Here is a 19,712-nt window from a genome sequence, read left to right on the forward strand (position 1 = left end):
AATCCCTCCCCAGCACTGTCTGAAAAGCTTTATCACAGCACTTAGTGATGTGTAACCACCTCTTTCCGCTTCTGCTTCTACACCAAGACTGATTGTCTTCAGGACTTGGAGCTTCTCATTCATCTTTGGGAGTAAAAAGGAGGCATTTCACAAGTGACTGGAGATTTCTGGTGTCCCAAGTTCTTTTGTAAAAAAAAAAAGTTTCAGCTTGTTTAATTTCCAGAATTCGCAAAAAGTTCAAGCTATGCCTTAGAACAAGGCAACTGTACTGGGTGGATATTTTTATTTTTTATTTTATTTTTTTGCAGTACGTGGGCCTCTCACTGTTGTGGCCTCTCCCGTTGCGGAGCACAGGCTCCGGACGCGCAGGCTCAGCGGCCATGGCTCACGGACACAGCCGCTCTGAGGCATGTGGGGTCCTCCCAGACCAGGGCACGAACCCATGTCCCCTGTATTGGCAGGCGGACTCTCAACCACTGCGCCACCAGGGAAGCCCGGGTATCTTTATTTTTTTTAAATTTTTATTGAAGTATAGTTGATGTACAATGTCGTATTAATTTCTGATGTACAACAAAGTGACTCAGTCATAAATATATATATTCTTTTTCATATTCTTTTCCATGATGGTTTATCACAGGATATTGAATATAGTTCCCTGTGCTATACAGTAGGACCTTGTTGTTTATTTATCCTGTATATAATAGTTTGCATCTGCTAATCCCACACTCGCAATTCATCCCTTCCCCACCTCCCTGTTCTCTATATCCATGAGTCTGTTTCTGTTTTGCAGATATGTTCATTTGTGTCGTATTTTAGATTCCACATGTTAAGTGATAGCATATGGTATTTGTCTTTCTCTGATTTACTTTGCATAGTATGATAATCTCTAGGGCCATCCATGTTGCTGCAAATGGCATTATTTCATTCTTTTTTATGAATGAGTAATATTCCACCGTAAATATACCACATCGTCTTTATCCATTCATCTGTTGATGGACATTTAAGCTGTTTCCATGACTTGGCTATTGTAAATAGTGCTGTTATGAACAAAGGGGTGCATATATATTTTCTTTTTCTTTTTACTTTTAAAATTTATATATTTATACATATGAACAAGACTTACCAAAACATTAACTATATTTTTTTTCTCTATAGAAGGATTACAGGTGATCTTTATTTCATGTTATGTTTATCTATGTTTCCCAGCTTCTATGGAGGTGTATACTAATTTTATTTTTTAGAATTTTATTTTTTTATACAGCATGTTCTTATTAGTTATCCATTTTATACATATTAGTGTATACATGTCAATCCCAATCTCCCAATTCACACCACTACCACCACCCCCCGCCACTTTCCTCCCTTGGTGTCCATACATTTGTTCTCTACATCTGTGTCTTTAATTCTGCCCTGCAAACCACTTCATCTGTACCATTTTTCTAGGTTCCACAAATATGCATTAATATACAATATTTGTTTTTCTCTTTCTGTCTTATTTCACTCTGTATGGCAGTCTCTAGATCCATCCACATCTCTACAAATGACCCAATTTTGTTCCTTTTTATGGCTGAGTAATATTCCATTATATATATGTACCACATCTTCTTCATCCATCATATGTCGATGGGCATTTAGGTTGCTTCCATGACCTGGCTATTGTAAATAGTGCTGCAGTGAACATTGGGGTACATGACTCTTTTTGAATTATGTTTTTTTCTGGGTATATGCCCAGTAGTGGGATTGCTGGATCATATGGTAATTCTATTTTTAGTTTTTGAAGGAACCTCCATACTGTTCTCCATACTGGCTGTATCAATTTACATTCCCACCAACAGTGCAGGAGGGTTCCCTTTTCTCCACACCCTCTCCAGCATTTGTTGTTTGTAGATTTTCTGATGATGCCCATTCTAACTGGTGTGAAGTGATACCTCATTGTAGTTTTGATTTGCATTTCTCTAATAATTAGTGATATTGAGCACCTTTTCATGTGCTTCTTGGCCATCTGTATGTCTTCTTTGGAGAAATGTCTATTTAGGTCTTCTGGCCATTTTTGGATTGGGTTGTTTGTTTTTTAATATTGAGCTGCATGAGCTGTTTATATATTTTGGAGACTAATCCTTTGTCCATTGATTCATTTGTAAATATTTTCTCCCATTCTGAGGGTTGTCTTTTTTTTCTTGTTTATGGTTTCCTTTGCTGTGCGAAAGTTTTGAAGTTTCATTAGGTCCCATTTGTTAATTTTTGTTTTTATTTCCATTGCTCTAGGAGGTGGATCAAAAAAGATCTTGCTGTGATTTATGTCAAAGAGTGTTCTTGCTATGTTTTACTCTAAGAGTTTTATAGTGTCCGGTCTTATATTTAGGTCTCTAATCCATTTTTAGTTTATTTTTGTGTATGGTGTTAGGGAGTGTTCTAATTTCATTATTTTACATGTGGCTGTCCAGTTTTCCCAGCACCACTTATTGAAGAGACTGTCTTTTCTCCATTGCATATCCTTCCCTCTTTTGTCATACATTAGTTGACCATAGGTGAGTGGGTTTATCTCTGGGTTTTCTTTGTCCATTGATCTACATTTCTGTGCCAGTACCATATTTTCTTCATTACTGTAGCTTTGTAGTATAGTCTGAAGTCAGCTCCATTTTTGTCCAGCTTTGTTTTTTTTCCCTCAAGACTGCTTTGGCTATTCGGGGTCTTTTGTGTCTCCATACAAATTTTATGATTTTTTGTTCTAGTTCTGTGAAAAATGCCATTGGTAATTTGATAGGGATTGCACTGAATCTGTAGATTGCTTTGGGTAGTATAGTCATTTTCACAATATTGATTCTTCCAATCCAAGAACATGGTATATCTCTCCATCTGTTGGTATCATCTTTAATTTCTTTCATCAGTGTCTTATAGTTTTCTGCATACAGGTCTTTTGTCTCCCTAATCAGGTTTATTCCTAGGCATTTTATTCTTTTTGTTGTAATGGTAAATGGAATGTTTCCTTAATTTCTCTTTCAGATTTTTCATCATTAGAGTATAGGAATGTAAGAGATTTCTATGCATTAATTTTGTATCCTGCAACTTTACCAAATTCATTGATTACCTCTAGTAGTTTTCTGGTGGCATCTTTAGGATTCTTTATGTATAGTATCATGTCATCTGCAAAAAGTAACAGTTTTACTTCTTTTCCAATTTGTATTCCTTTTATTTCTTTTTCTTCTCTGATTGCCATGGCTAGGACTTCCAAAACTATGTTGAATAAGAGTGGCGAGAGTGGACATCCTTGTCTTGTTCCTGATCTTAGAGGAAATGCTTTCAGTTTTCACCATTGAGAATGATGTTTGCTGTGGGTGTGTCATATATGGCCTTTACTATGTTGAGGTAGGTTCCCTCTATGCCCACTTTCTGGAGAGTTTTTATCATAAATGGGTGTTGAATTTTGTCAAAAGCTTTCTCTGCATCTATTGAGATGATCATGTGGTTTTTATTCTTGAATTTGTTAATATGGTGTGTCACATTGATTGATTTGCGTATATTGAAGAATCCTTGCATCCCTGGGATAAACCCCACTTGATCATGGTGTATGATCCTTTTAATGTGTTGTTGGATTCTGTTTGCTAGTATTTTGTTGAGGATTTTTACATCTATATTCATCAGTGATATTGGTCTGTAATTTTCTTCTTTTGTAGTATCTTTGTCTGGTTTTGGTCTCAGGGTGATGGTGGCCTCATAGAATGAGTGCGGGGGTGTTCCTTCCTCTGCAATTTTTTGGAAGAGTTTGAAAAGTTTGGGTGTTAGTTCTTCTTTAAATGTTTGATAGAATTCACCTGTGAAGCCATCTGGTCCTGGACTTTTGTTTGTTGGAAGATTTTATTAATTAATTAATTTATTTTTGTTGTATTGGGTCTTCGTTTCTGTGCGTGGGCTTTCTCTAGTTGTGGCAAGCGGGGGCCACTCTTCATCACGGTGCGCGGGCCTCTCACTATCGCAGCCTCTCTTGTTGTGGAGCACAGGCTCCAGACGTGCAGCTCAGCAGTTGTGGCTCACGGGCCTAGTTGCTCTGCAGAATGTGGGATCTTCCCAGACCAGGGCTCAAACCCGTGTCCCCTGCATTGGCAGGCAGATTCTCAACCACTGCACCACCAGGGACGCCCCATTGGAAGATTTTTTTTTTTTTTTTTTTGTGGTAAGCGGGCCTCTCACTGTTGTGCAGCACAGACTCCGGATGCGCAGGCTCAGCGGCCATGGCTCATGGGCCCCACCACTCCACGGCATGTGGGATCTTCCCGGACCCGGACATGAACCCGTGTCCCCTGCATCGGCTGGTGTACTCTCAACCACTGTGCAACCAGGGAAGCCCCTGTTGGAAGATTTTTAATCACAGTTTCAATTTCATTACCTGTGATTTTTCTGTTCATATTTTCTTTTCTTCCTGGTTCAGTCTTGGAAGGTTATACCTTTCTAAGAATTTGTCCATTTCTTCTAGGTTGTCCATTTTATTGGCATACAGTTGCTTGTAGTAGTCTGTTAGGATGCTTTGTATTTCTGCGGTGTCTGTTGTAACTTCTTTTTCATTTTTAATTTTATTGCTTTGAGTCCTCTCCCTCTTTTTCTTGATGAGTCTGGCTAATGGTTTATCAATTTTGTTTATCTTCTTACAGATCCAACTTTAGTTTTATTGATCTTTGCTATTGTTTTCTTTGTTTCTGTTTCATTTATTTCTGCTCTGATCTTTATGATTTCTTTCCTTCTACTCTCTAATTCCTTTAGGTGCAAGGTTAGATTGTTTATTTGAGATTTTTCTTGTTTCTTGAGGCAGGCTTGTATTGCTATAAACTTCCCTCTTAGAACTGCTTTTGCTGTATCACATATGTTTTGGATCCTTGTGTTTTCATTGTAAATTGTCTCTAGGTATTTTCTGATTTCCTCTTTGATTTCTTCAGTGATCTCTTGGTTATTTAGTAACGTATTGTTTAGCCTCTGTGTGTTTGTGTTTTTTACATTTTTTTCCCCTGTAATTGATTTCTAATCTCATAGTGTTGTGGTCAGAAAGGTGCTTGATATGATTTCGATTTTCTTAAATTTATTGAAGCTTGATTTGTGAACCAAGATGTGATCTATCCTGGAGAATGTTCTGTGTGCATTTGAGAAGAAAGTGTAACCTGCTGTTTTTGGATGGAATGTCCTATAAATATCAATTAAATCTATCTGGTCTACTGTGTCATTTAAAGCTTGTGTTTCCTTATTAATTTTCTGTTTGGATGATCTGTCCATTGGTGTAAGTGAGGTGATAAAGTCCCCTACTATTATTGTGTTACCGTCAATTTCCTCTTTTACAGCTGTTAGCAGTTGCCTTATGTATTGTGGTGCTCCTATGTTGGGCGCATATATATTTATAATTGTTATATCTTCTTGGATTGATCCCTTGATCATTATGTAGTGTCCTTCCTTGCCTCTTGTAACATTCTTTATTTTAAGGTCTATTTTATCTGATATGAGTATTGCTACTCCAGCATTCTTTTGATTTCCATTTGCATGGAATATCTTTTTCCATCCCCTCACTTGCAGTCTGTATGTTTCCCTAGTTGTGAAGTGGGTCTCTTGTAGACAGAAGATATATGAGTCTTGTTTTTGTATCCATTCAGTGAGCCTGTGTCTTTTGGTTGGAGCATTTAATCCATTCATGTTTAAGGTAATTATCGACATGCATGTTCCTATTACCATTTTCTTAATTGCTATGGGTTTGTTTTTGTAGGCCCTTTTCTTCTCTTGTGTTTCCCACTTAGAGAAGTTCCTTTAGCATTTGTTGTGGAGGTGGTTTAGTGGTGCTGAATTCTCTTAGCTTCTGCTTCTCTGTAAAGCTTTTGATTTCTCTGTTGAATCTGAATGAGATCCTTGCTGGGTAGAGTAATCTTGGTTGTAGGTTCTCCCCTTTCATCACTTTAAATATATCATGCCACTCCCTTCTTGCTTGTGTAGAGTTTCTGCTGAGAAATCAGCTGTTAACCTTGTGGGTGTTCCCCTGTATGCTATTTGTCGCTTTTCCCTTGTTGCTTTCAATAATTTTTGTCTTTAGTTTTTGTCAGTCTGATTACTATGTGTCTCGGCGTGTTTCTCCTTGGCTGTGCCCTGAATGGGACTCTCTGTTCTTCCTGGACTTGGGTGGCTATTTCCTTTCCCATGTTAGGGAAGTTTTCGACTACAATCTCTTCAAAGATTTTCTCGGGTCCTTTCTCTCTCTCCTCTCCTTCTGGGACCCCTGTAATGTGAATGTTGTATTTAATGTTGTCCCAGAGGTCTCTTAGGCTGTCTTCATTTCTTTCATTCTTTTTTCTGTTCCACAGCAGTGAATTCCACCATTCTGTTTTCCAGGTCACTTATCTGTTCTTCTGACTCAATTATTCTGCTACTGATTCCTTCTAGTGTACTTCTCATTTCAGTTATTGTATTGTTCATCTCTGTTTGTTTTTTTTGTTTTTGTTTTTGCCATACACGGGCCTCTCACTGTTGTGGCCTCTCCCGTTGTGGAGCACAGGCTCTGAATACGCAGGCTCAGCAGCCACGGCTCACGGGCCCAGCCACTGCGGCATGTGGGATCTTCCCAGACCGGGGCACGAACCCGTGTCCCCTGCATCAGCAGGCGGACTCTCAACCACTGTGCCACCAGGGAAGCCCTGTTTGTTTGTTCTTTAATTCTTCTAGGTGTTTGTTAAACATTTCTTTCATTTTCTCGATCTTTGCCTCCATTCTTTTTCCGAGGTCCTGGATATCTTCACTAACATTATTCTGAATTCTTTTTCTGGAAGGTTGCCTATCCCCACTTCATTTAGTTGTTTTTCTGGGGTTTTATGTTATTCCTTCACCTGGTACAAAATCCTCTGCCTTTTCATTTTGTCTTTCTGTGAATGTGGTTTTCCTTCCACAGGCTGCAGGATTGTAGTTCTTCTTGCTTCTGCTGTCTGCCCTCTGGTGGATGAGGCTATGTAAGAGGCTTGTGCAAGTTTCCTGATGGGAGGGACTGGTGTTGTGTAGAGCTGGGTGTTCCTGTGGTGGGCAGAGCTCAGTAAAACTAATCCGTTTGTCTGCTGATGGGTGGGGCTAGCTTTCCTCCCTGTTGGTTGTTTGGTCTGAGGCGACCCAACACTGGTGCCTGCCCGGCTCTTTGGTGGGGCTAATGGCAGACTCTGGGAGGGCTCATGCCAAGGAATACCTCCCAGAATTTCTGCTGCCAGGGTCCTTGTCCTCACGGCGAGCCACAGCCACCCACTGGCTCTGCAGAAGACCCTTCAACACTAGCAGGTAGGTCTGGTTCTGTCTCCTATGGGGTCACTGCTCCTTTCCCTGGGTCCCGATGTGCACAGTTCTTTGTGTGTGCCCTCCAAGAGTGGAGTCTGTTTCCCCCAGTCCTGTCGAAGTCCTGCAATCAAATCCCACTAGCTTTCAAAGTCTGACTCTCTAGGAATTCCTCTTCCCGTTGCTGGACCCCCAGGTTGGGAAGCCTGACGTGGGGCTCAGAACCTTCACTCCAGTGAGTGGACTTCTGTGGCATGTGTTCTCCAGTTTGTGAGTCACCCACCCAGCCATTATGGGATTTGATTTTATTGTGACTGTGCCCCTCCTACCGTCTCACTGTGGCTTCTCCTTTGTCTTTGGATGTGGGGTATCTTTTCTGGTGTGTTCCAGTGTCTTCATGTCAATGCTTGTTCAGCAGTTAGTTGTGATTCCGATGCTCTCGCAAGAGGGAGTGAACGCACACCCTTCTACTCCGCCATCTTGAACCAGTCTCTCTTTTCGAATTACAGTTTTATCTGGGTGTGTGCTCAGGAGTGGGATTGCTGGGTCATATGGCAACTCTATTTTTAATTGTTTGAGGAGCCTTCGTACTGTTTTCCATAATGGCACCAGTTTCCATTCTGTGTGGGGTATCTTTATAAGGCTTATTTTGGTATATTAAATGCTTATATCCTACCCTTCTTGAGAACTTGCTTTGTCGAGGGGGTAGAACAAGAGAATTAACTGTCTGCCTGGTTCTGCTTTTTTCTTCTCCCTCTTAGAGAAACTAACTTAAAAGAGAGGGTGACTCAGGAACTGAGCGTAAACCTGGAATAAACAGCAGAGAGTACGTGGATGCTGCTTTTGCCCACATCCACAAGGACATAAGAAAGAGAAGCAAAAGGAAAGAAAAGACGTTCTTGATGCTCTTTGTGGTAATTACACAACATGGAAACATCAGAGAGTTAGAAAAATGCTTTCTTGGGACTTAGGATGGATTTAAAACAGAACAAGTAACTGTTTTTGTGTTAGGACAGCAATCTCATACAGATCACCTATATTCATATCTAGCAGCTTCATCCGAAACAGTATAGTTGATTCATGTAGTATCTTCCAGATTCTACACACAGGACAGCCTTAATCTTAGCCCCTGAGCTGTTTAACTTTTAAACTTGGATCCTAATAAGGGTTCGACTTGCTTGCTTCAGTACCAAGAACTGCAGTGGAACAGCTGCCATACAAGGGCAGGAAGGCTTCTAGGAGGGGTGGGGGAGGGGCGCCACTTCAGCACAGTGTTATGTAACCACAAGGGGGGCGCTGCAAAGGGAAAAGCTCCCTCTGCCTTGCTTCAAAGTATTGAATTCTAAAAATGTCTCAGAGACACCTAATGATCACATTTGAGTTGCTGGAGTTAGAAGCTTAAATATAATTAGACCCAGAAAATCAATTCAATCTGATGGGCTCATACGGCTGCTATTTTCAATAACTTTAGATACTTGGTGTCCCCAAGAAACAGTTGTAAAAATGTATGCACAGTATGTTTCAGCAGGAGAAATGTCAATTCCTTTTTCATTGACAATGAGTTATGCATGTTGATCTACCAACAGTCCCCAAACAAGGTGCATTCCAATAGGTCCTTTCTAAGTCAGTCCTTAGGCTGGAACATAGTTTCCCATGGAAACAATTTTAGATGTGGTGGTTCAGATGGCCAGATATGGCCAAAGAAGTCCATTAACCTAATTTTACTAAAGACCCTGACCACCATGGATGACAATGCTTTTCTGTAAGAAAATGTTTCCTAACCTCTGAGCTGGCCTTCCTGTAACTCATCTTCCCCTGTCCTGGCAGGAGTGCAGGAGGCCCTGAATGCAGAGGCTGGCTGGGGGTGAGGGTGATGCAGGCAAGTGTAGGCTACTCCACAGCAAGACCAAGGGCTCCAAGGTGAGAGTGAGGTCTGGTGGCACCCAGACCCTGGAAGGCAGTGCACCTGTGCAAGTAACCACCATCACTGTATTTGCAGTATTTTATTTTCTCCTGACAAGAACTTCCTAAATGTTCAGAATGACATGACTATCTTCTGCTGAGCCTATACCCTGTGCTAGAGCACAGTGTTAATTGCTGTATCTACATCATTTCACTTAATTCTCCAAACAAACTCCAGATCTTTGAGGCCAGTTATTTTATCTAGATTCAAGAAACAGGGCAGGGGGGAAGAGGGGCAACAAACAGGGGAAGAGGGGTCTGCGAGTGGGAGGTACAAACTACTGGGGGTGAGACAGGCTCAAGCCTATTGTACAACACAGGGAATAGAGCTGATACTTTGTAATAACTGTAAATGGCATGTATAAAAATTAAAAAAATAAAGAAGAAAGAAACAGGGCAGGAAGGCGTAGGGATGTTAAGTAACTTGCCTAAATTCACAGTGAGAGCCAGCACTTGAACTCAAGCTTGTTTGACCCAGATCCATACTGTTCTCCAGGGACTTAGGAAACACTTCCAACAGTCTACTGTTTATTTTCATTCAATGGTTTTCATTAAGACAAAATTATCCTGCTCAGCGAATGGATTGGATTAATTGATTCAAGAAATATTAAGTGCTTTATTTATATGTGGATGATGCAAGGAGGTATAAGCTGGGAATCTAGTGGATACAAAACATCCAAACACGAAGATTATTTAGGTAACGTTACAAATGACCAGTGCCACATGAGTGGATATACCGTAACTTGTTATATAGAGCGATGGCTTACGGGAGGTTACTGTGAGCTGGTGTTAATAGAGAAGGCCTCATGAAGGATGCTGGACTTGAGCTGCTCCTTGAAGAAATAGGGTTTAGATAGAGGACATGCCTGATGAAGGGCTCAGATGAGCAAAACTTGCATGCTAATGATCCTTCAATTAAGAGATGAGACTAGCTTAATTTGTATCATGCTGCAGAGAAGTGTAAAATAAAATTGAAAAGTTGGGGCCAGATGGCGCAGAGACCTCTAGGATTTCTTTGTTGTAATTCAACTTTTTGAACAAGCAATATACAGTTAAAAATAAAATTTATAAAAAGGAACAGAGGAAAAATCCCTCCCTTTCACATAGGTAACCATCATTAAGTTTCCTGTGCATCCTTTCAGGTTTTCGTGTGTGTGTGTGTGTAGACACAAGCAATTATATGTGTTACTTTCCCCCTTTGTTAAAAGGTAGCAATATGGTCTGTAGAAATTTTGGATAGCAATAATTTACTATTGTATATGTTTTTCTTACTATTTAAAATGATTATGGTTAATTATTAAAATATAATAGTGTTTCCCACTGTGGATTTATTAAACAGATATCAATAACTGGGAGCCAGAATAGGAACAGTCATTTCCAGAGGTGGACCCACCCACGGTCAATTTTATATCTATGGAACTACATGCTAGGAAGTGTGGGTGTAGGCTGGTGTGGCAGTGCTCCTCTACCACATCACCCTAACACCTGTACATTCCTCACCTTGGCTTTCTTTAGTTTTATAATTCCCTGCTTGTGTGTCTGCCTCATTCACTTAACTGGAATCCTTTGAGGCAAGGACTATAGAACTCATTTATCTTCGTATCATCAACATCTAATATAATGCCTGGCAAATATGAGATTATTAAATGAATGTTCAAATGATTTCATAAATAGAGAAAAAGTGACTGTGAGTAACCTTCAAAAATGACTTAATTTATCTGAACCCTAGGATATTAGAATATTAGGAGAAGAAATGGTATTTTATCCTATCTGGTAATGTGGTCTGATGCAACACTGTGGAGGCGTGTAAAGAAAGATCAGACAGTAGAGAGGAAGAGTGAAGATACTGGGGGAGGGAAAGAGGAGAAAAAATGAAGCAAAGCAAGTTCTTGGAGCAACCAGGAGGGAGCTGGGCCTTGGCAACAGTGGAGATGTTAGCCTAAGCAGAAGTATGGGTGTGAAAATAACTGGAGGTAGGGGGTTAGGGAGTTGAGATTATGCCTGAAGAGCTCATATTAAAAAAATTTTTTTAAAATAAATAGAGAAAATTGAGGAAAGTAGAGTTGAATAGAGAGGCCTGGGCGGCAAATGTTTGAAATAGTTTTAGGGACTGAGAGGAAAAGCTGATTGAAAGTAACAGCTGCTTTATAGCCTTTCTGGAATAAGGCCAGTTATATCTTTAAGTAAAAGCGTTGATAAGCAATGCTGAGAGTCTATTTGAGGCAGGAGATTATGAAGTTGCAATTCTTTTGTGCCAAATAATATGTGAGGTGCCCTGGCCCTACAGAGATTAAAAATCAACATGCCCTCAAGTAGCTTTTGTCTAGTATGGAGAAGAGTATCTTCAAAATATGTTTAGTTCCAACACTACCACCTTACTCTTTAAATGGTTTTATTATAACATAGTTAATATTGCCATATAATATGGCTGTCACTGCTTCTAAATATTGTCTATATGTGAGAAAAGTTAAGCAACCTCTTAGAAACTTTCAGATATGGTTATACAAAATAATTTTCATATCCAGGTACTTTAATCCCTCAAGCTGTGCTATGTCAAATGTTGACACCGTGCTAAAAAAGAAGTTATCTTTCTAAGTGCATTAAGGAAATTGTTGTCATTGAAAGTATATTTCTATCTGTTAAAAACAAACAAACAGGCCATTTCAGTCCCTGTATATACAAACTGATTTTATTAGGGTCCTTAAAGGCAAAATATTTGTTCCAGTTGACCTCAGAATCAAACCAAATCTGCTCGGATGGAAACTTGCTAATAAGCAAGTTAAACTCAGTCAGGTGTGGGTCCCTAGAGCTCACATAACACAGGAAAAACATGTAAGCAAGAAGTACGTTTCCTTAAACATGGTAACAACCACAACTGGACAGAAAAAAATTACACATCTGTTCAATTTAAATGTGTAAAAATTTCCCATAGTTACTTTTCAAAATGTTATGAGAAACATGATGCCTTCCAAGTTCCGGCTTGCAAAATAATTTGCCCTTTCTGCATCAAATCCAGTCTCCAAACTGGTAAGGTACATTTTAGAGAGGTTTTTCAGAAAGCATTTGGGATTTCACTTCTAAAAGCTAACCTGAAGACACCTGAGCATTAATTACAAATTTTCTTTGTCATTAATACATTTCAGCTAAAAGGCAGTAATTTTTACAAATCTTTTTTTTTTTTTTCCTGCGGTATGCAGGCCTCTCACCGTTGTGGCCTCTCCCGCTGCGGAGCACAGGCTCCGGACACGCAGGCTCAGCGGCCATGGCTCACGGGCCCAGCCGCCCCGCAGCATGTGGGATCTTCCCAGACCGGGGCACGAACCCGTGTCCCCTGCATCAGCAGGCGGACTCTCAATCACTGTGCCACCAGGGAAGCCCCCTTTAATTTTGTTTCTTTTCTCAGAAGTCTCTTTCAAGAATTATCTATTGGTTAGAGAAGATCTGAAGTTCAGTAATCCCCTTATTTTCCCTTCAGTTTTTAGTTATGTTACATTTACAGCTATTTATTGATTGATATTTATTGATATTTTTATTTTGGAATAGAAAATAAAGTGTTAATTTTCAAAGTTTAAAAAAAAACTATGTTTATTGAAGATGATATGATCTTGGAAAACCTCAAAGAATTAATTATAGAACAAACTCAAACAAAAAAGAACTTAGCAAGATAGCAGGATATAAAGTTAATATGCAAAACCCAATGGCCTTCAGATACATAAATAATGACCAGTTAGAAGATAAGATGGAAGAGAAAACTCCATTTAAAATGGCAACAAAAAAAGATAAAATACTTAAGAAACACTTAAGAAATACAAAAATTTTATATGAAGAAAACTTTATAGTTTTCCGGAAAACTTAGAGTTTGCTGGAAAAACATAAGAGTATCTTTGAGCAAATGGAAAGACATCCCCTGTTCTTGAATAGAATGTTTCATCATCAAGATATCAGGTCTATATTAATTTAAAATTTTAATACAATCTCAATAAAAAAAATAGCACCTGGATTTTTTTTCTGGAATTTGAAAAGTTGAAACTAAAGTGTGATCTCAAGTCAGTTGTCAACTTGGAGCAAAACTGTGACTTAAGGAGGAAAGCTGTATTTGGCATTCCTCTCAGAAATGAACTCGCCACCACTGAGCCAGTCCTATTCACCTCTAGCAGATTTGCTGCCATGTGGGTTGCTAAATCAGCCAGTTTCCAAAAGAAGCTGGAAATCTCAATTTGCATGTGACCTTTTACAGGTGAATATATTGACAACTAATTTAAATTAAAAATAAAATACAGGTTAGGCAAAATAAAATATACCTCGCAGGTCATATCTAGACCACAGGTGGTCAGTTTTTGATCTGTTGGAAGTTGGCAAACTTTTTCTGTAAAGCGTCAGATGGTAAATATTTCAGGCTTTGTAGGCTACATACAGCCTCTGTTGCATACTCCTATTTTTACATCATTAAAAATGTGTATAAAAGGCATTCTTAGCTCAAAGGCTGTAAAAAAACAGGCCTTGGATTTGGCGCTCAGGGTGGCAGTTTGCCATTCTTGGTTAATAGAAATCATTAGCCTTGAGATTCAATGAATACTTTCAAAGATAGCCATATTACCTGAACTCTCTTACAAATAATTTTTAAAAAGTCAAGCTGGGATAAACATAATATAAATTCACTGCAGTGGACATCTCATAATGCAGTACATTTCCCTCCTGATATTCAGGAAGCACATCCTGAAAGGGAGTTTATGTATAATTTTAAGACACCTTCCCCCCATCTGTCACATTGTAACTGCTCTTACAAATGATGCCATATTAGCTGGAAAATGCTTTCTATTTTACTCCAATCATGTTCGCAAAAAAAAAAAAAAAAAAAAAAAAAAAAGCCCCAGTATTATCGGGTTTACAATTTAGATCTTTCTGCTCAGGAATTATTAGGGTGGTTCTTGCTTCTTGGCTGTCAGCTGTACACATTTCCTTTTCTAATCCCTTAGAATCATGTTTGATAAAGTTTAGGATAATAGCACCTATTTCTGAGACAGACCAAGAACTTTATAATCCTATTAGACTAATGATGCGGCAAACATCAGAGGAAAAGTCATATCCAATTCATCCTTATGGATTGCTTTGGTCCTGGCCCAACCTCAGAAGTGACATTTCAGTGATCTGACCTGGCCCTGAACCATTGTGAAACTTACTAGGAAACTGTAAAATCTTTTCTAGAATCCTTTAAAAATAAGACAGGTAGTGAGATTTTAAAAATAACTACATGTGAAGAAGATTGATAAGATGGAAATCAGCTCTCAAATACCTTTTAAACTTCACAGTTCATTGAAACGATACTGGGAGTATCAATTATAACATTTACTGAATCAAATTTGATCCTGGATCACTATTCATTTGACTCTAGGTCTACCTAAGTTGCCCTCAGTCTTCAGATCAATTACAAAACCAACCCAGGACTAAGGATTACCTAGAGTTTGGCTGGACCAATGCCCCTGGGCTTCTTAATCAGTATCTCTAATTACAGGGCAGAGCAAGCTCAAAAGCAGCTCTTCAAGATGAAGAAGAGCTGATGTGCTGGAATAGGCAAAAGCCAACTTAGTAGTGAGCCAGCCAACATCACTAAGATTAAATCACATAAACTATGATGAACTATATTACATGAAAAACAATGGTACTGGGCTTCCCTGGTGGCGCGGTGGTTGGGAGTCCGCCTGCCGATGCAGGGGGCGCGGGTTCGTGCCCCGGTTCGGGAGGATCCCATGTGCCGCGGAGCGGCTGGGCCCGTGGGCCATGGCCGCTGAGACTGAGCGTCCGGAGCCTGTGCTGCGCAACGGGAGAGGCCGCAGCGGTGAGGGGCCCGCGTACTGCAAAAACAAAAAACAAAAAACAAAAAACAAAAACACAATGGTACTAAAACTAAAAACTCATCACTCCCTAATTATTTTACATTTTACCATTATCTGTGCTCTTGAGATTTACATCTATTGTATATGCATGGTAGAAACACTATACAACAGGGTGCTACTGGGCATCTTTCCCCAGCCCTGCACTGTCATCATGTTGGTAATCTGAAATTGGCTATGCTGGGAGTATTTATAGGCAAATACTATAGGCAAATAGGCAAATACTATAAATAGGCAAATACTATAAGGCAAATAGATAGGCAAATACTATAAACCAGGCAAATACTATAGACAAATACTATAAACCAGGCCCCACTCCACTTTCCAAAGAGTCAGTTTAGTTAAACATTCACCAGCACATGTCTGGCTTAGGAGGATACCACAACCTCTAAATAGCTCATGAACAGACTCCATCTCAATCATTCTTGTGCTAGACCCATAAAATATTCAAAAAAAATTTTTGAAGTTGTCTAAATATTTATGAAATAGAATCTTTTAGGGATCATTAGAAATGGATTTCTTTTTGAACATACATACCTTCTCTCTGAACAAGGAAGCATCTTTTAATTTTTAAAATAAAAAAATTATTTTTGGCCACACTGAGTAGCTTGTGGGATCTTTTTTTTTAATTAATTAATTTTATTTATTCATTTTTTTTTTTGGCTGCGTTGGGTTTTCGTTGCTGCATGCGGGCTTTCTCTAGTTGAGGCAAGCAGGGGCTACTCTTTGTTACGGTGTGTGGGCTTCTCACTGTGGTGGCTTCTCTTGTTGTGGAGCACAGGCTCTAGGTGCACAGGCTTCAGTAGTTCTGGCATGCAGGCTCAATAGCTATGGCTCGTGGGCTCTAGAGCACAGGCTCAGCAGTTGTGGCGCCCAGGCTTAGTTGCCCAGCGGCATGTGGGATCTTCCCCGACCAGGGCTCAAACCCGTGTCCCCTGCATTGGCAGGTGGATTCTTAACCACTGCGCCACCATGGAAGCCCTAGCTTGTGGGATCCTAGTTCCCCGACTAGGGATCAAACCTGGGCCCCTGGCAGTGAGAGCGCGAAGTCCTAACCACTGGACTGCCAGGGAATTCCCAGAAGCACCTTTTCTAATAAATAGCAAACTGGGTCTGAGAAATCGTGGAATTCCCATTAGTGTATTAGAGAAAGGCTTACGATGGGTTATTTTTATTTTTTGTCCTTTGTCTCTCACCTCAAATACTTTCTCCTGTGAGAAGAGCTATTGCCCGAAGGCAACACAGACTGGCCTTGAGAACAAAGTTGGATCAATAAGCTCCCGCCCACATCCAGGAAGTGATTAAGTAGGTCTAGGGCAAGTCCATGCAATACAAAGACCAGATTCACTAACAAACGGCATGAATACCATCTGGGTCATTTCAGACATACGGAGTACCTCATTCAAGTCACTCAAAAGAGTATCAAAACTGGACAGTGTGAAAAAAAATTAAGGCATATGTGTAACGGGCATTACACACATTAGTTTTTTTTTTAAGGCACTTTTTTTTAAAATTAATTTTATTTATTTAGTTTTGGCTGTGTTGGGTCTTTGTTGCTGTCGCAGGTTTTCTCTAGTTGTGGCGAGCAGGGGCTACTCTTCCTTGTGGTGCACAGGCTTCTCATTGTGGTGGCTTTTCTTGTTGTGAAGCACAGGCTCGAGGAACGCAGGCTTTAGTAGTTGCAGCACGCGGGCTCAGTAGTTGTGGCTCGCAGGCTCAGTAGTTGTGGCACGTGGCCTTAGTTACTCCGTGGCATGTGGGATCTTCCCAGACCAGGGATTGAACCCGTGTCCCCTGCATTGGCAGGCGGATGCTTAACCACTGTGCCACCAGGGAAGCCCCCACACATTAGTTTTGATTTTTCTTTTAAGTTTGTCTTGGAGTGCCTGCAAATACACTAAATGCCTAAGCTGAACTGGAAAAAGATATATACACAGGGCATACATTATTTTTAACCTCCTCTTTTTTAGGTAGTTGAAAAAAAATCCCTGAACTCTTGCTGGTTATGTGTGCAATACTAACAGCACTATATCATCTTATAGAAAGTGCATAAATCAGGACAAAGGGCCACGTGCTTGTTCTTTACAGTAGAAAGGCATCAAACATTCAAAAGAAAGTAGTTTTCATGTCTGAGGAATTACTACCTAACTCCAAGTTTGAGGAACACCAACTTTCTGTATTTTTTCCTGTGGGAAATTTGCAAATATGATGCTATACACTGAAAATCACTCCCTCACATTTTTCCACTAAATACTGAGAAATAGTAAAGCAGCCATTAGAGTTTTTAAGGTTATTTCCAAGCATGTATGTATGGGCGTATAGGTATAATACAGCCTTCAAAATTACCCTTAGTTCTTAATATTTAATATTTGAGAGAAACTAAAAAATGTTATGTCATGGGCTTTAATCTATAAAAAATTATTGGTAAAACTAACAGGTGGATGACTTTACTTGCATTCTCCTACTCTAATGAGCACTGAGAGAACATGGCTATTATTCTGCTTTTGACTGATCAAAAAGAGTGCAAAACATCTACACTTTATACTTTATTTAAAATTAATAAAACAGTTATAGGTAAATGAAAATTCAGTACATTTAGCTGGATAATATAAAAATTTACATATTCACAAGCACATAGCTCCTTCACTGACATCAAACATTTTAATCTAGGTAGTCAAAGTCTTCTGGAATTCCAAAAGTTTTATCAATTTTATTTTCTTCGAGCCCAAATTTTCTTTTGGCCCAAGATTTTATTGCAAATATGTTATCTATAAAGAAAATTGAGAAATATTTTTGAGAATTGAAAACATAATCACAAAACATTTCAAATATAATTACATTCAGCTTTTTTTTTACTTCTATTACTTTTAGAAGTATCAAAATAATGAGTTTTCTGTATTTTCAAGAGTAGCAGCAATTAACTTCAGAAGAAAGAAAAGATTTAATGATTATTTTGAATAAACAGATTTCATATTAAAAAATTCAGTAGGGGGCTTCCCTGGTGGCGCAGTGGTTGAGAGTCTGCCTGCCGATGCAGGGCACACGGGTTCGTGCCCCGGTCCGGGAAGATCCCACACGCCGCGGAGCAGCTAGGCCCGTGAGCCATGGTCACTGAGCCTGCGCGTCCGGAGCCTGTGCTCCGCAACGGGAGAGGCCACAGCAGTGAGAGGCCCATGTACCGCAAAAAAAAAAATTCAGTAAATTAGTTGCCACTAAAGAATACCCTTTAGAATAATTCAAAGCCAGGGAGAGGTTAATGGTGCCTCTTCCACATTTCCACAGCAAAGGCAGGATTCTGTTACCTCAGGAATTAGAGTTGCTCCTGTTCCCAAATGGAACCCCTTTCCCTCCCCCACAGAGAGAATGGCTTCCAGACAATCAGGCCAGGGAGAAGGGGTGAGGAGGAGAGAAGGGATTCTCTTTTAAGACTAAAAGAGGAACACATATATCCTGAATGTCTTCTAGGGAATTTAAATGCAGTTTACCACTGAAAAAAGTGTTACATCTATATAAAGGGATTTATCCCAAGGAAATAAATTGTGTACAAAGATTTATGAGCAAATCTTCATCCCAGTGTAACAAAAGAAAAAAATAAAAGCAATCAAAAAATCTGGAAACTATAAATGCTGGAGAGGGTGTGGAGAAAAGGGAACACTCTTGCACTGCTGGTGGGAATGTGAATTGGTACAGCCACTATGGAGAACAGTATGGAGGTTCCTTAAAAAACTATAAATAGAAAGACCATATGACCCAGCAATCCCACTACTGGGCATATACCCTGAGAAAACCATAATTCAAAAAAGAGTCATGTACCAAAATGTTCACTGCAGCTCTATTTACAATAGCCAGGACATGGAAGCAACCTAAGTGCCCATCAACAGATGAATGGATAAAGATGTGGCACATATATACAATGGAATATTACTCAGCCATAAAAAGAAACGAAATTGAGTTATTTGTAGTGAGGTAGACGGACCTAGAGTCTGTCACACAGAGTTAAGTAAGTCAGAAAGAGAAAGACAAATACCGTATGCTAACACATATATATGGAATCTAAGAAAAAAAAATGTCATGAAGAACCTAAGGGTAAGACAGGAGTAAAGACACAGACCTACTAGAGAATGGACTTGAGGATACGGGGAGGGGGAAGTGTAAGCTGTGACAAAGTGAGAGAGTGGCATGGACATATTTACACTACCAAATGTAAAACAGATAGCTAGTGGGAAGCAGCCGCATAGCACAGGGAATTCAGCTTGGTGCTTTGTGACCAACTAGAGGGGTGGGATAGGGAGGGTGCAGGGGAGGGAGACGCAAGAGGGAAGAGATATGGGAACATATGTATATGTATAACTGATTCACTTTGTTATAAAGCAGAAACTAACACACCATTGTAAAGCAATTATACTCCAAGAAAGATGTAAAAAAAAAGCAATCTAAATGTCTAATCAAGTAGAAGGGTGTCAATGCATAGGCAGTGAAGGATGCAAGGCAGTACCAACGTGCTCACAATGGCTGCACTGAGGGAATGGGAATGATGGTGAGTTTTCTTTTTTTAATTTTACACATTCTCTTTAATGTACA

General features: G+C 39.7%; 1 protein-coding gene across 1 annotated transcript in view; it reads right to left on the reverse strand.

Annotated features, from left to right (window-relative positions):
* Positions 1 to 17,761: 17,761 nt before the first annotated feature.
* MND1 (meiotic nuclear divisions 1) overlaps positions 17,762 to 19,712 on the reverse strand; it is a 73,183-nt gene continuing 71,232 nt past the window's right edge. Inside the window, exon 7 of the mRNA XM_060298708.2 lies at positions 17,762 to 17,899. Within this exon, the coding sequence (XP_060154691.2) occupies positions 17,793 to 17,899 (107 nt within the window). The 3' untranslated portion in view covers positions 17,762 to 17,792. The remainder of the gene's footprint in view (positions 17,900 to 19,712) is intronic.

Source organism: Globicephala melas, chromosome 5 (genome assembly GCF_963455315.2).
Source record: "Globicephala melas chromosome 5, mGloMel1.2, whole genome shotgun sequence".
Lineage (NCBI taxonomy): Eukaryota > Metazoa > Chordata > Mammalia > Artiodactyla > Delphinidae > Globicephala > Globicephala melas.